Genomic DNA, 17,858 nt, shown 5'->3' on the forward strand with positions numbered 1-17,858 from the left:
CCACAACTGCACTGGTCACTCTCAGACAGGTTGAACCTTTTGAGGTAGGCAGGAAAAGGGCCGTGTTCTGAGAAGAAAATAATTTCCTCTCTGTTCCAGTTAGTGGGATTAAGGTTGACTGAGGGTAGGATATTAAAAATTTTTCTGCCTGTGACACCATTGCTCCAATATCCTTGCCATTCCTCAAGCATGTCTTTCCGGAGGAGGGCTTTTATATGTGGTTTTGGTATCTTTGTTTGCATATAAAATTGCCCATTTTGCGTTGCGTCCTTTGCCAGTTGATTTACCTACTTCAACAGCAGACTGTACATGGACCATCTTGTAATAGAGTTGTATTGTGTATATCACAATACTTCTATTATCTGCGGTGCTGTCATTCAGTGAATCCTGTACTTCTGCCAGAAGAGAGGATTCTGGTCATTCAGATTATGAAAGATGGCAGACAGGGCGACGCTTTTACTGTGGATTATCTTTCATTCTTGTGTTATTCAATTAATCTATCTTAACCAAAATCGAGTTGGTTTGTGAAATAATATTAGCTTACCATTTGCATCATACTGGATAACGGATTCACATCCAAGTTTACATTCGTCACTGTACACCATCTGATGTTGAAAATTCTCCTCAGTGCACTTGTCTGTTCTGTTGTTCCTGTCATACGGGGAAAAGCTACAAATGTAGCATTTTATGCAATTTCCTAGAAAATATAAATTTAATTATGAAGCACTCATATCAACTATAATAACTTCCATTCAAATAAAGGAAAGCATATAAAGTTACTAATTATCTGAATTTCCATACGATTGGCATATTAAGTATATAATATAAATTCTTTTGAATATTTTTATTTGTTAATAAATCATAACCGAGTAGGTTGATGCAAATTTTGGAGGAGAAATATATTTCATATGTAAATTGTATAAACTCTCATTTGTTGCATGCTTGTAAATTGTAATAAATTCCCAACCTGTTGCACGCATACCACTAGTTGGAAACTTCTAATCTAGAGGGAATTAGAAACAATCTTGTAATCAACCAGGGAAGATATTTGAATGAGGTGGAGCGATAGTCTGATTGTATATCAGCAGGCTAATCTCCATATCATCAGAAACTAATCTCTGATGATTTGATGATACAAGCGTAAAATTATTAGCATTAATCTTTTGTAGTTTTGTAATCTCTTAAGTTAATAATCATGAATGATGAATTAATGATCTTTAATCGATGAGAATTGAGGCATTGAAAGCCAGAGCGGATCATTAATATTTAATAAAATAAAATATTAAAATATAACCTTTTTTGTTTAGTTTTCTAATATATAGATATTTTATATAAAAACTGGATGTTAAAACAAAAGTTATAATACTATCAAAACAAAGATATAAGGAATTAAGTTATTATGAATATCAAAAGATAGAGAATTCCTATTCATCCAATAAAAAATAAAATATATTAGTGGGATTAAAATTTCTATTTATCCAAAGTATTTCTGTCGGAATTTCAAGTTTTAGCGATATGAGAATTCCAGATTTTTTATTAACAGATTATTTTTTACTTTTTAATATACTAAAAAACTTCATTACTGAGTATTTTGTGAGATGTTATCTAAAAACTTTCAATACAGTAAATTTTTAACTCCATCTTTCATTGCATTAGGAAAATTCATATATAAAAATTTAGTTATACTTTCGTAGAAAACAACAAAATTAATTTTAATATATTTATTATGCACTGTTTATAAACTCAGAACTAAATTTTTAGAATTCCTTATAAACGAATAAAGAAGTGTTATTACCTACTTTAGAATACCAAGGCTTTTATAGCAATTCTATAACTTAATAAACGTGAGTAAAAATAAGTTATTACTCTATAAAGGGTGTATTTCATTTTAATATAATTACTTACGTTGAGCATGATATTGCAAAAACAATTTTATTATTTTCAAGAAATGGTAGAGGGAAAATGAACAAACATACTCATCTATTAACTATAAAGATTGAAAAAAAGAAACCTAAAATTACTTTCAAATCCTCAGAATAATAAAATGATTATTCTTAGATGTTTCAATAATTGTATAATTAAACTTCTTATCAATATGTATAAAAAATTTGTTAAAAAGGTAAGAAGCTACCAATATTAGATAATATATTTAACGTCGAATATAATTTTGATTTGAATATGTAAATATACATATTCGGAGCCTTCTTTGAAATTTAAAGAATGAACAAAAATATTTATTATTAATCCAAAATATCTTTTTTTTTATTTTTTAGAAATTTTCAGCAGCTTTTCTACATTTTAATGAAGGTACTCTGGAAATAAAATAAAATATTAGCTTTCTGTGTATTATCTAAATTCCATCACTTATTGCCTTTTCGTTCTTGCTTTTGTTTCACGCACTTTTATTTAACTTGGTTTGTAACCTTTCTTTTCAAGATGAAATTTTGCAATAAATTTCTCAACCATATCTCGATAAGATAAAGTTTTGAAATCTTCTACACTTGTGTATTCTTGATGGCAATTCACTACTTTAACAACTTTAAGGTTTAGTTGTAAGTTAATAGATTCATTTGATTCAGTACTAATTTCAAACGAAGGGCGCCCTCTGATAGTAGATTTAAGGAAAAAATTGATTTTAAGACTCCATAATATTTATAATAATGAATTAAAAATTAGCACTAAATAGATGAAAGTAATAAATATAAAAAATTCTTTTTTAAGTACACTGATAAAACAGTGTTTTAAAAACTGCTTTCATTTAATTTATTTTAATTTGATTTCTTAAATAATTTTATAGTGCTTTATTTTTTCTTTAAAATATTATTTATTTATTGTTACATAATGTAGGTTTATTTAAAGTGACCATTAAAAAAATAATATTCATTACTGAATTTTAATAGTTTTTTCTAAGGCTATTAGGTGTTCAATCATTTTCGCCGAAAAATCTTTTTTTTAAGGCATATTAAAATTACAATGGTTTATTAACTTATTTCCTGCGTCTTACATCATATTTTCATTTATATAAAAAATCATTTTGAGCTTTCTGATAAATATTTTTTTACTTAATATTTATCAAAAGAGATAATCTAAGGGACTGCATTTCCCAGAAATTGACATCTTGTTTATTTCAGTGAAATATATAATCAGAAATTTTGTAGAATTTTAGGAAATAAAACTGCATTAGGGATTAAATGTGAATTCTATCAAAATTGAATTTATTAAAATTCAAAAACCATCCTTCCAATACCAGAGAATTCAATTACTGAGGAAGAAGATGTAGTTTAATCCCCTTTAACATTTTATAAATGTAAATATTTGGAATATAAATATTAACTTTCTTGATTCGTAAAAATATATTCATCAGATCTTTGAAATGTTATTGAATTCTTTGTTTTAGGAATTTGTTTACTATTGAATTCTTAGTTCTAGGAATTTATTTCTTACTTTAAAATGCAATTTAAAGTATATTAACTGTTTTGGAAATTCTTCGCAGAATTTTAGAAACTAAAACTTTTCTAATCTAAATAATCTAAACTTTTAATTTATTCCTTGACAATTTTTATGTTAAGTTTTACTTTCATAAATAATAACCTTAAATTGATAAATAACTATCAGGAGAATGAACGTAAAAAGCTGTAGAAAGAATAAAAGCCCTGGAAATTTTTTTTTATTTAAAAAATTCTATAACGGAAAAACAAATCTCATATACCTTGATCTACAAGAGTATTTCATTGTTATTCTGTTTTTCTTTACCAAAATGATAAAGTTCAAAACATATTTGAAAGTGCGAACATTTAATAAATTTATGAATGATTAAATAACAATAGATTTGGAATATTTTGATAAAAAATAACTTATATTTTTAAAATGTAAAATGATTTTTGAGCACTTAATTTAGAGGAAAACAGGAATTATTGAATATTCTATTGTTAGGCTTTATTGTAAATATATAATGTTACTTAGCTGCGGTATTTTATTTTGAATTCTTAAGCCTTCAATTCTGTGTAAAAAAATAAGTTTGAATGAAAATTCAAGAGTATTTTCAACAAAGAGAAATTTTGACAAATACGAAGCAAAGTTCTTTGCTTATGCAAATATTTTTATTCAAAGTATGAATGAATGAATATTAATTCCTTAGCCCGCTGTTTTATTATGGAGCTGTTTTGAGATAAAATAGTAAACATCTCTTCTGTATTTATTGAAATTTATGCTATACCGAGGAAAAAATCCAGAATATTTTATCTCTTAACAAAAGGTTCTTCCAAAAAGCTAGGATAAACTTTAATAGATTTGCCTATAGTTTGAACCAGTGGATTTGCCTATAGCTGAAAATGTAAAAGATCCTACAAAGACATTTTATTTGATATTCTAATTTCAGGAGCTTTATTATTATTTTGTATAAAAAAATAGACGAAAAGTAATTTTGGTTATGTTGCATGCGAATATTTTCTGCTCTGAAGTTTCATTCAATTTCATTCAAAATATTTGTTATTACTGAAGCTAAAAGCTAGTTTTATTTTTAAATACTTTTATCTTCCATTGTGGCTGTGACTATGACTGATTTGGTCTAGTCAGAAAAAAATGAATTGCTTTTTACATACTTACAGGTGCATAAGAAAAAAGAAACCAGTTAAATTCAAATTAAAGCTCATCCGAATCGTATTATGAAAATTATTTTACAAATAATTTGCATGTTAATAACTTAATTAACTTACCTTGAGTTATGAGACAGCCTAAAATTGTGAAAAGAGGAAAATAGTAATACACTGAATCCATCTTTATCACCTGAACGCTCACACCTACAAAAGTAACAAACACACTTGTAAAATAATGTAAATCCTTAGCACGCTATTTAACATTCATGGATATTGAATATGAGATTATAATGATGCAAAGCTGGAAGGCCACACACTACAACCGTCTGTCTTGTAACTGAATTACCCGCTTACCCTGTGGCACGTATTTGACTTCCGTAACCCTAAGAGCAGGTGGTTCAGTAACACGAGGAAACGTAACACGAATACTCAGTTCATCACGAAAACAAACGGAGTCATCATGCATTTTCATGAACATCGTGTAACAGGAAGAAAAACCACACTGTCCTACAGGTGACTAGGGCACGATTTTTACTTGCGGTGGAAGAAATTGATAAAATAAAATTTTTTATCGAAGACTGATGAATGAGTCTAAAATGTCAACCATAGGCAAAAGAATAGGGGATTTATATTTCTTGACGATTTAGTGCTTTTTTTTTTCTCCATTATACTAATTGCTTTTTGTAATGAATAAAATTGATAAATCTTTTCAGATACTGATGTTATTGAACTTTGAGGTAGCTAACGTGCTATGAATATTATAAATTAAAAGCAAAAGTTCATACCATTTAGCTGCAATAATACTAAGCAGTTTATAAAATAAGACAATAGCTGCAATACTACTAACAATTAGTTAGTTAGTGAGTTCTAATAATATTAAATAGTTGATCAAATTAGCTTAGTTAGCTGTAATAATATTAAATAGTTAATTAAATTAGCTTAGTTAGCTGTAATAATATTAAATAGTTAATTAAGTTACCTTAGTTAGCTGTAATAACATTAAATAATTAATTTAGTTCGCTTGGTTAGCTGTAATAGTATTAAATAGTTAATTAAGTTAGCTTAGTTAGCTGTAATACTATTAATAATTTATTAAATATAAAGTTTTACAAAGAGATATGGAACATTAAAACTTATGCTTTGTTAATTTTTAATTTTAAAGAAAAATATAGTATGATTTAGTTAGAAAAAATAAAAGAGTAAAAGCTTAATGAATTCTTTGAAATGTAGCAATTTTATGGAATGAATGTTTCATTTAAAGAAGGAGAATTTTAATATTTTTTTTATTTTATAATCAATGCCAACGAAGTTAATTATTAATAAATATTGTTAGCTTAAAAATACATTAATCGTTATGAATGAAATGTTCTTCACCTTGAAATCTCATAAGGAAACACAATCACAATTAAAATTTAAGATTCAAGATATGAAACTAAAAATTTTCCTAAAAGCATTGAAAAAATCCAATTAAACAAAAATTTTACAGGGACTTTATATCATACAATTTGAAAATAAAATCAACATTCAGGCCACTTCGATTTATTCAAACATTTATCTTCGAGAAAACTGAGATTCGTGCCGAGCGATCTTACGAATGTATTCGTATCTTTCAAAAAAAAAATTAGCTTTGACAGCAAAAACAAGGATAAGAATATAAAAGATGATACTTAATTTAGATCATTCTGTTGAATTTCATAGAAAGTCGTATTGATATATCACGGTTCTTATAACAATATTTTTATAAAAACAATTTAAATAATCCAAAATAAATAAATAAGTGAAAAATTATATTCAGAGGAAAAAGTTAAGAGAATTAAAATTCATGGTAGATAAAGTTAAAGCGCTGATCTTAAAGAAATTTGAACCGACAAATCATGTGAATGCATTCCAATCTTTCACCATTTTGAGCCACAACTTCTGGAATTGGATGTTTATTGTCTAGCTAATGAGAGCACAAGAATTAAAGGTATGAAAGAATTGTATTGAGTTTTGCAGTTGCGGCGATGGCGTGCTTCCAAAGTAAGAAATCGAGTTATAAAAAGGCACTAATTACGAAAAATGCTTCCCTTTCTGGAAATGCTAGAACTAAATTAATTAAAGATCTTTCTGAGCAGTTGGTTCATTTAGTATTTTATTGGTAGTAATTGAGTTATTTCGAGACCAGAGGTGGACCATTAATTATTCTAGATAAGAATGTAGTTATTATCTCTCAGGCTTGTGAAAATTTTGATAAAAAATTAGAGCTTTTTAAAACATTCTAGAAATTAAATTATTTTAGTCGATTATAAACATTTAACTAAGTGGTTGAAAGGGACTAAATTTAAATAAAAACATTCTTAACGGAACGGAATTATTGGGTTAAAACTATGCATTGGTAAAGAATTCAGTGGCTGAAATTTCTGGAGTTGATTAACGAAAATTTAAACAACATGCACAGAAAATAAATTTCAATAATAAATGTTATTAAAAATATCTAATTTGAAAGTTATTTAGTTAAGTTTGGTATTCTCGTGAAATAGTGGTGATTTATTATTTAATACTAACAACTAAACATTTGTTTGAATTGATGACTGCTATAACTTTTATTTCTCGCAAAGTTCGTTCATTGTTCCTTTCATAGTAAGAAGATTAAATTTAGAATTTTTAGAAAGAATAAGAACAAAAATTTAATAAAATGATTTTTCTCTGAAATAAAAAAAAGAAATGTATATTGGCTCACTTTAATGATGTTTATGGCTAAACTTTCAAAATCTAATTCTACTTACATTTTATTTTTTCAAAATATATTTTCTTCTTTAATATCTCTAAATCCAAGAAATCAAAATCATTTATAAGGTTTACTTCTTAAGATCTTTCAAACGATGTTTACATTTTTTGTTTTAAGTCATAAAATTTTAAGGAAAATAACTTTATCATGTTTATATAGTTAATTAAACTGAAAACTGAACAGCATTGTTTTTCTTCTAAAGTGCAATCCCCTAATAATAAATTAATGATAATTACATATTTATTTTCTTTTAGTCTCTAGCGATATTTGAAGAACTATCTGACGCGATTGTTTCTTATCGCAACTATACAAACCTTTCTGGCGGGAATACCATAAATATGAGGATAAGAAAGTTGCTGGAGGAGTTGCAGTTTTTCGCTTGCCTGGAGGGTCTAGTAATGGTGATGCTGTGTGGTAAATGGGCATTGGCGATAAAGGGTTGTAAAAACTTCGAGGAGAATAGAAGCTACACTGTGTAGACCACAGTACTTATATTGTTATCTGTGAAGACCTGTTATTCAGTAAACACGGGCACTTCGACAATAGTTTATTTTTAGTTTTTGATATTATCTTAACTATTAATCCAAACTACTCCTGCCAGAAAGAAGTTTTTTTTTTCTTTTTTCAGTTTTTGGATATAATAATACAAACAGAATGTAAGGATGCGATATTTTTATTTTCTCATGTATGAAGTATTGTAATGAACAAAAAATTCTAAGTCAAGATTTCGACGTATCTCCACATTTCAGAACTCCCCCCGATTTCGAAAAGCACATTGGCCTATCTGTGAACATGATAACTCAAAAGCATTCTGATCTAGATGGATGAAATTCGGTATATGGACGAACGGTCAGATGTGCAGATTTTTCTGCAGGCTGGCTGTTTAATTACAAGTGATCTCTATAACTCAAAAATACAAAGAGCTAGGTAAATAAAATTTGGTGCACAAGCTTAGCATCTAAAATATATATTCTTGTAAAATTTTGAACCACATTGTTGAAAGGATTGACCATCTGTCTGTATGTACTGTTGCATGGATGTAAACACAGCTTAGAAGCAGAATGACTTGAATCAATGAAATTATTTAAGTCAGCTTGTGACTACAACTGTAGTTAAGTGTCAATTTTTGGTTTTATTCGGTTGGCTAAGATATGCTCAAAATACATTCTTATGATAGATTCAGTCAAAATGTTAGATTTATTCGAAAGAATATATATTTCGTAATTACTATTCACTAATGCCATACAGGACATTTGCTGTCCTACCCAAGCTCCATAACTTTATGCGGGAGAAGGGAGACAATTCCTTAAGCGGAGAATGTAGGAAAAGTTTCGGCAAGACCCTCTGGTTTAAGTTTAGTTTTATCTTCAATAACCCAGACAACTGTTATCACTTATTACATTAATCAATAAAATATCAAGTGTTCGAATCTCAATTCAAATTTAAAGTTTAGTTAAACACCCATTTTAGAAAAGAAATATGCTTTTTAGTTGTTATTAGTATTTATGTCTAATTATTTAAGTAGTAGTAAAATTTTTTCTCTAAGGTGAGAATTTCGAATTTCAAAATATAAAACTATTACTTTTTGTTTCCCTTAAATTCGTTTTTCAATTTTTACAAGAGTGGAAGTCTTAGTTGTATAAATTAATGTAAAAATCTAAGCTTTCTACTCTATTATCTGAAGTAACCTTGAATATTTTGAATTTGACAAGAAACTGTGACAGAAGTGCCTTAAGAATATTTGCTTTCCTAAATAAATTGTAAGTCCTTTTTTCATAAATCCTTTAGACCATTCATTTTTCCGAGTTCCTTATAGCAAAATTTGAGACCAATAAAATAAATAAATAAACATATAAAACACCTCAGTTTGGACAAAAATACAATTCCTTCATTTTTAACAAAATTTACTCTTACCGTCACTTAAGAGACAGTTAAATCTTTCTCAATCTTCAACTACTGCTACTATTTTTAGAAGAGTACTCGTATTCTAGTTTCAAAGTATCTAAGAATCTTTACTCCTTCATCCCAATGGGTATTAAAATGTATGGAAGGAAGGGTGTTGAGACTTGGGTTGCCATAGTGATAGTTAGTTTTTAAAGTTAACTAGTTAGATTTTAACCATTCTTTATTACCAGTCTGGATGACAAACACTTTGCGTGTTTTCATATGCTTTCTGTTCTTTCATTTTCTTATATTTCCATAATTGCATGTTAATTAAGATGATTTTGGAATTCAAAGACTTATCTGCATTTATCATTTTTGTTTAATTTATCAAACATTTTTTTTTGTCTACATTAATATATTTCATGTTTGTAAAAGGCAGAAATGAATAATCCCTTTTCCACCTGCTTCCTGAAGTGCTAGAATTTTGAAATTTTGTTTTCGATGATGTTGTTCTAGCTTTTTTGGAACTTAATTATTAATTAATCGTTTGGCTCAATTAAAAATTTGATTCTAAGCGTGTGGAACCACCTGGTAGTCAGTTTGAGAAGAAGATTGGTTTTATAATATTCGAGGTATCAAATTATAAAATAAAAGTAAAAAGTATAAAATAATCAAAATTAAAAAGATATAATTATGACAATTATAAACTAATCATGAATTAGATTAAAGTTCGATGATATATCAGTGGCACCATCTAGTAGAGAATTTGAGAAATAATTCATCCTGAGATGAAAAAAAGCAAAAGGTTTAAAATAAAAAAATATCTGCTGTTCAGAATAATAATAATAGTATAAAAAACTTTTTGGACAAAGTTTATTTTATATTATATTCGAATCCTCTTGTTGAGTTGTTTAATTTCGTTTTCTGCACTACAGTAATTAATCAAAGACTGGGAAACTACGATTGCTTAGCTTGCTTCCGTCGCCTTTGAGAGATATTTCCTCTTCTACCGTGTAAAGAAAGGAGCTTTAAAAATTGAAAGGTGAAATAATCTGTTTGACTAAAATATATTCATTATGCGACTCAAAATTAATTCAGATATGAAACGTAAATCATACATTTTGGTAAATCAATGATTTTGAATAAAGGTTTTGATCTTTACTTTCTCATATATTTACACATCATTCTGCGTTTTGTGCATACTTTTGCCGTGATAAGATTTCCCAAAAGATTTTTAAAAACTTTAAGGATAGATTAAGCATACAGAAAAAAAGTTCTTTTTAGGGGCTTTAAAAATGTAAAGGTGAAATAATCTGTTTGACTAAAATATATTCATTATGCGACTCAAAATTAATTCAGATATGAAACGTAAATCATACATTTTGGAAAATCAATGATTTTTAATAAAGGTTTTGATCTTTACTTTCTCATATATTTACACATCATTCTGCGTTTTGTGCATACTTTTGCCGTGATAAGATTTCCCAAAAGATTTTTAAAAACTTTAAGGATAGATTAAGCATACAGAAAAAAAGTTCTTTTTAGGGGCTTTAAAAATGTAAAGGTGAAATAATCTGTTTGACTAAAATATATTCATTATGCGACTCAAAATTAATTCAGATATGAAACGTAAATCATACATTTTGGAAAATCAATGATTTTTAATAAAGGTTTTGATCTTTACTTTCTCATATATTTACACATCATTCCGCGTTTTGTGCATAGTTTTGCCGTGATAAGATTTCCCAAAAGATTTTTTAAAAACTTTAAGGATAGATTAAGCATACAGAAAAAAAGTTCTTTTTACATGAGTAAAAACGAAAATTCGACAGGAATAAATTAGGATTGTCAAAAGGAGATTTATTATTATACTTATTCAATCACATTTCTTTACATTCAGATTGTATTTAATTCATAGGCGTCTTATAATTTGCAGTATATGGCTATAGAAACACACGCCTTTGACAACTACTGGGCTTTACGAAGATCTATATTTCCATTTCTTCAGCCTCTGGATGTATTCCCAAAGATCTTTTAGAAACTTTAAGGATAGATTAAGCATACAGAAAAAAAGTTCTTTTTACATGAGTAAAAACAAAAATTCGACAGGAATAAATTAGGATTGTCAAAAGGAGATTTATTATTCTACCTATTCAATCACATTTCTTTACATTCAGATTGTATTTAATTCATAGGCGTCTTATAATTTGCAGTATATGGCTATAGAAACACACGCCTTTGACAACTACTGGGCTTTACGAAGATCTATATTTCCATTTCTTCAGCCTCTGGATGTATTCCCAAATAGACGAATAGGTTTAAATATCTGTATAGTCACTCTTTTAGCTTTTACTTGCGTGCGACTAAAGGCACTCACGCAATTTACTCATTTTGAGCATACTCAGGGGTTTCTGATATAGATATGTCCTAAAGTGGTATTTAGGAGGAGCAGAAAAGCTAAAAGATCCGAAAAAGAGCAAAATAATAGCACGCAATAGACTGACATCTTGCGTGCTAATTAAAGTGATGTTTGCCATGCTTTAGTTTAAGAGTTTGCAGGTTTGTAATATTTTATCCTTAAAAATGAGCTTACTTTTATTTAAAAAATGAATTCTACTATTAAATGTTTGTTTATCTACAAAATAAAACTAAACCTGGTTATAATGCGAAAGAGAAGTATTAAACAAACTTTGCAATATTAAGAAATTCATTTTTGATGTAAATATATGTATATGAATTGCATGTGAATTTCTTTTAGTAGCTGAATAGGAAGATAAAAATTAGGTTCATAACAAAAAATTACATTCTTAAAACATATAAGTCTTTTAAATGTTGACTAGCTTATGGAATTTTTTTTCTAAACATAAATGATTAAAATAAATGCAATTCAATAAAAACGTTACGTAAATCATGAAGTTACGATATACGTTAGATATCGTATTATTAGTATTATAATTGTTCTAAATTATATGAAATTTAATGAATGATTAAAATCTGACCAAATTCTGATGAAGAATTACAAACTCGAATGAAGTTTGGAAAATCTTATTTATCAGTTATATATCAAAGAAGAAGTTTGAAATTTTAATGAAGAAATTGTAAGTCAGAAATCTTATGCATCTAAATCATGTTCCAAAATTTAGCGTTAGAAAATATGTCATGTTTCTCGCAAAAAATATTTATACACAACTTTCTTCTTTAAGCATGCATCTGAATCCTTATAAAAACGTATTACAGAAAACTAAACTTTCTCATTTAAAAAAGAATTTGTATGTTATTCATCATAGAATTATATTTCCCCTTGAAAGAAAAATACTAGAATTAGATTGCAATAAATGACAATATTTATAATTTCTATAAATTAAACTTTCAATCTTCTGATATATTAATGTGTTTCAAAACAATGGTTTGAACAGAAACAGAAAAAATTCATAAATGAACACAAAACTATGCCATATAAGAAAGAAAGAGCTATTCCTTTTGGACGAATAAAAGCGGAAAGAGATATTGTGTTGCTATAATGCGCACTTTGTAAAATCTTATTTTCAGATGTTACAAAGAAAATAAATTTTCCAATTGAACGAAATGAACCTTTAATGACTGGATGAAATTTTTAAAATATAAAATACTAGAACTTCTGCATTGTTTAGTTATTTAGTGCAAAGTAATGCTTAAAAACTAAAAGACTGCTGTTTGGGGATGGCTCTCTGCAATTTGGTATGTGATCAGAAAATAAAGGTCATATTTAAGCTGGCATTCCTTTTTCCATACTTCGACACCACGCTAGAGAGAGACATTTGAACTACAAGAAATTAATGTGAACCAAATCCAAGCACGCTCATTAATAACATAGAGGAACAGTTGCCGTCTTTGGGTTATATGAATAGGACGAAGAAGGTTATTTCTATGCTATTCTCAATTTGTGTGCTATTATCAATTTCTATGCTATTCATAATTAACCAAGTTTATTAAAAAAAGTTAATGATCCAACATACATTTTAGCAATGATCTGTTTGGTTTCACTATCTTTTAGACATTTCATTTCCAAACTAAACACAATTTAAAACTTAAAAAAATATTGAAAAAAAAATTCTTTAAAAATTTTCTACGGTAGAAATTTTAAAAAATATATAGGATCACAGAAATTCTCCTAGATTTGAATTTACTTCAAAATAGTTACATCGTTTCAAAACTGAACAAAATGTTATCAGTTATTATCGAGATATTTTAAGAATTCAACAAGGAATTGTTCAAGCTCATTTATAGAGAAATGGATGCATCACTTTTTAACTTTATCATATGACAACAATTTTAAATTTGAACAAAATGGATTTGTCAGTTAAAATAGTTCTCCCAAAGAAATTTTTAACAATGTTATTAACATCTTTTAACTGTAACATAAGACACAGAAATTTGTCCAACTACATGCTTTTTAATAAAATCCTTCGATTCCGAAACTATTACACTTGTCTAACGAAGGCTCTACAAGAGCATATAAAGATTTAATGCAGGTTAATTAATGATAACTATTAGTTAAATTCTTTATATAGAATATTTTATAAAAAAATCTTACTATTATTATTATCATCATGAATTAAATATTTCAAATAACTACCACTCAATACATGTTTCATTATAAAAAAATAAGTCATTTTTATTTTTTGCCACAACATATTTTTTCAACAAAAATGAAATATAATGAAAGATAATTATCTTTTTTCGGGATATGTATCAGTTCTCTTTTCTCAATCTGCCTGATAAAAGATGTAATAAATACTTCATGCATGCATGTTACATGCGTACGCCTTTTGATAATCTTTAAAAGAAATTCTGGATTCCGACGAGTCATTACTTAGCTTCCAACAAATGCGATTTTCGAAACATCGCCTTTGGAGACTTCACTCTCATGGTTTTAGATTTCCACGCTTCAATAAATCTTATGTGACTAAAAGTAAAAAGGATAATCGGATTGTATTACATTTCCCTCGGCATCTCTCCAAAAAAGAAAAAAGAAAAAAAAAATGGATTACAGCATCCTGAACATTACAACCCTCCTTGTCCTTCTATCTGAATGCATTCTCTGATGTCAAGCGATCCTTGTACCTAAGCGCTGCACAGCACGTAGCTACTCATATAACGCCATGTCTTAAAAATGGCAGGTACGTCATCCTGTTCACGTCTACCCTCCCTTCTTTCCTGCCGACACTCAGTATAACAGGCTCATCACATTCAGCACAGGAAAAGGGTGCGTCAAAAATGGATCGACCGCAACATTTGCACCCACAACAGTCACGAAAGTAATGTAAAGTGAAACGGAATTTCGGTGCGAATCAGCATCTGCTTCAGGCGGTGTAAGTCAACCGCAGGAGCCAATACTAATGAATATTACCTGACTTTTCCGCGCCACTCAGACGGAGGAACCAATACTAACGAATGTTGCGCGTTAGGAATAATGGAAAAATCAATGAAAATTTGATGCTGTTAGGTGAAATTCTTAATTATGGGTTGCCATGGCGATTTAAGGTAATAACTTAACCGTTTCAATGGCAATCGGTATTCAGGCGTTAGCAACAGTTTTGAAACAAATGCTTTGTTCCCAGAAAAATTAGGAAGTTATCCAGACATTTTTTTTTTGTTTAACGTAACCTCGAGCGAAAAAAAAAATTCTTATTTTTATCAAAGGGTCATTTGCTTATCTTATTCGACGTATAATTAGATTATTGTGTATATATATTAATCTTCATAGTTATGGATCTATGTTCCGTCTGTAATTTAAAATGTAATAAGAGGAATCCGATTTCATGATATTTAAAGATAAATAAAAGTAAGAATTTATACTATTAAAATATATTTTATATTTAATTACTCATTAAAATTTCCAGATGGGTGAAGTATAATAGAAGGTAAATATAAAAATTAATAGGAGGTAAATATTGATTTTTTAAAATTAAAAATTCATTTTTTTCATAAAAATTCTATTGGAGCTGCATTAAAGATATAAAATTTATTATTTACAATAATCTGTATAAGATTTAATTCCTTTTATTTAAAATAATTTAAATATAAAAGGAATAATAAAAACTTCCAAAATGTTGCCAAACACTTAAACTGTCATAAAGTTTGAAATTATCACCAAAAACATACGAGATAAAGCAAAATAAAGATTTAAACAACAAAAAAAAGGTTTCTAAATTTTGAAGGAATAACAGCTTGCAAATATTAAAGCCACTAGTGGCTTTATTTCTTTAAAGCTGTTTATGAAATTTTCTGTGATTTATGCAAGAAATATAAATAGTTTGAGAAAATAAATCACATGTTGTTAAACGTCATTAAACATTCTATCAGACTGAATAATTTATTACAATTCTTCTGCAAGAACAAGGAAAAAAGAGTAAATTTTAAAGACCAAATATTAAAACGAAGTAGAATTGAAGGTTTGATATCTGCCTACAAGCGATAGACAGGTTTTGTTCGTTTATTCAATTTTTTTTTGATAAGGTGATAAAAGAATGACCTTGAAACTGTGCATTTAGACATAAGTAGGTGGCAAGAAAAAGGAAGATTAAAAACATCTATTTGTGATAACTCAAAACATCGAATCGTGTTTCAGAATTTAAATTAATTCAGTGCAAATGCCTCTAAAATAATGGTGGTGAATAACCGATTTAAATAATAATAATAATAAAAAAAATGCAGTGTTTTAATAAAGATATTGCTCTACTTTTAGAAGGAACTTAAAAATTTTCTTATTAGAAATTTCCAGTTTTATGTGATTTATTCTTTGTTATCTCTCTTAGTGTGAAATTAGTAAGATTTCTATTTATCTTTAATGAAGGATATATTCTTCCAGTAAGAAAGAATCATACGAATTTTCATATTAAAAATAAATCACACATTGCGCATATTTCTAATGCATAATTTTACTAAATTTGGGATCAATTGGATATATTTACTATTTTTAAATATTTATAAACGTGATGAGAAATACAGATATCAAGAAAGTATAGGGATAATCTTAGATATAAAACAGTTATATTTATAACCTTTAATCTTTTAAATATTAAGAATATTCCTTTTCAAATTCTTTTTATGACGACAAAATTAAATTTTCTTAAAAACGTTTTATTTTTTTACTATCATGTTTTTTAAAAACAAAAGAAACCTATGCTTTTATAAATTTAAAAGTTTTTTTTGGTAGTCTATATAAAATTAAACCTTGTTTAATCGATCTTTTTTAGCATTTGAGTTTTCCAGGCAACTTAAATGGAACATTGTTAGAATCGAAACTCGAATCCACTATCCAATGTTAACGAAGTTAAGAGTTTACCAACAGAAAAATACAGCTGTAGGAAATTGGATTACTGAAAGCACAACTCCACAATTCTTCGTTATCCTTGAATAACGGATTCGAGATGATTCTACCAAAGATGTTCCACTGGAGCTACTTAGTTCATGCCAAATCTGACAGTTCAGGCATGTCAAACTGAAATGTTATGTACATCGACCCCCCCCCGACCTAAAGTTTTAAATTTATAGAAGCGTAGGTTAGTTTTGTTAGCATACAGCTGTAGGATGTGGGATTATTGAAAGCACAATTCCACATAATCGCCATAAAAATGCTAATTATGTGAAAGTAACTATTGGAAAAAAATGCCGATTATGTGAAAATAACTTATTGATAAGAAGATAAATTTGAACGAAATGAATTAAGATTCACATATGAATTACAGCCCATAGAGGGAAAATATTAAGAGGTAACATTATCAACATGTGCAATTTGTCGAATGACATTAGATGAAAGTAACTATTGGAAAAAAATGCCGATTATGTGAAAATAACTTATTGGTAAGAAGATAAATTTGAACGAAAGGAATTAAGATTCACATATGAATTACAGCCCATAGAGGGAAAATATTAAGAGGTAACATTATCAACATGTGCAATTTGTCGAATGACATTAGATGAAAGTAACTATTGGAAAAAAATGCCGATTATGTGAAAATAACTTATTGGTAAGAAGATAAATTTGAACGAAAGGAATTAAGATTCACATATGAATTACAGCCCATAGAGGGAAAATATTAAGAGGTAACATTATCAACATGTGCAATTTGTCGAATGACATTAGATGAAAGTAACTATTGGAAAAAAATGCCGATTATGTGAAAATAACTTATTGGTAAGAAGATAAATTTGAACGAAAGGAATTAAGATTCACATATGAATTACAGCCCATAGAGGGAAAATATTAAGAGGTAACATTATCAACATGTGCAATTTGTCGAATGACATTAGATTTCAGTGGTTGGTTATATAGTTTTTGAGGTACGAGCTTAGTTTAGCTATATTAACGTCCCGTTTTAAGGTAACACTAGGGCTATTTGGGGATGGACCTCGGAAAATTCGAACCGTGGTCAGAAGACGAATACGATACCTGAGCTGGAACCACCTCTCTAAGCTTCCATACCGCAACAGTGGGAGAACATTAGGCCTCTGCGGATTTAAAGTGCTCCAGACCCGCTTACATGACGATTCTTCGATGGAATCGGGTCCACTGAAACCCACCCGTTCCGCAGCCGAGACCTTACCATCAAGCCACCGCGGGCCGTTTT

At 28.3% G+C, this 17,858-nt stretch overlaps 1 protein-coding gene across 1 annotated transcript in view; it reads right to left on the reverse strand.

Annotated features, from left to right (window-relative positions):
• The window catches only part of LOC129959439 (uncharacterized), a 44,193-nt gene that overhangs the window by 5,135 nt on the left and 21,200 nt on the right, over nucleotides 1–17,858 (reverse strand). Inside the window, exons 2-3 of the mRNA XM_056072271.1 lie at nucleotides 4,716–4,799; nucleotides 545–697 (exon numbers count right to left, since the gene is read on the reverse strand). Coding sequence (XP_055928246.1) covers nucleotides 545–697; nucleotides 4,716–4,776 — 214 coding nt within the window. The 5' untranslated portion in view covers nucleotides 4,777–4,799. The remainder of the gene's footprint in view (nucleotides 1–544; nucleotides 698–4,715; nucleotides 4,800–17,858) is intronic.

Source organism: Argiope bruennichi, chromosome X1 (assembly GCF_947563725.1).
Source record: "Argiope bruennichi chromosome X1, qqArgBrue1.1, whole genome shotgun sequence".
In the NCBI taxonomy this organism is placed as follows: domain Eukaryota; kingdom Metazoa; phylum Arthropoda; class Arachnida; order Araneae; family Araneidae; genus Argiope; species Argiope bruennichi.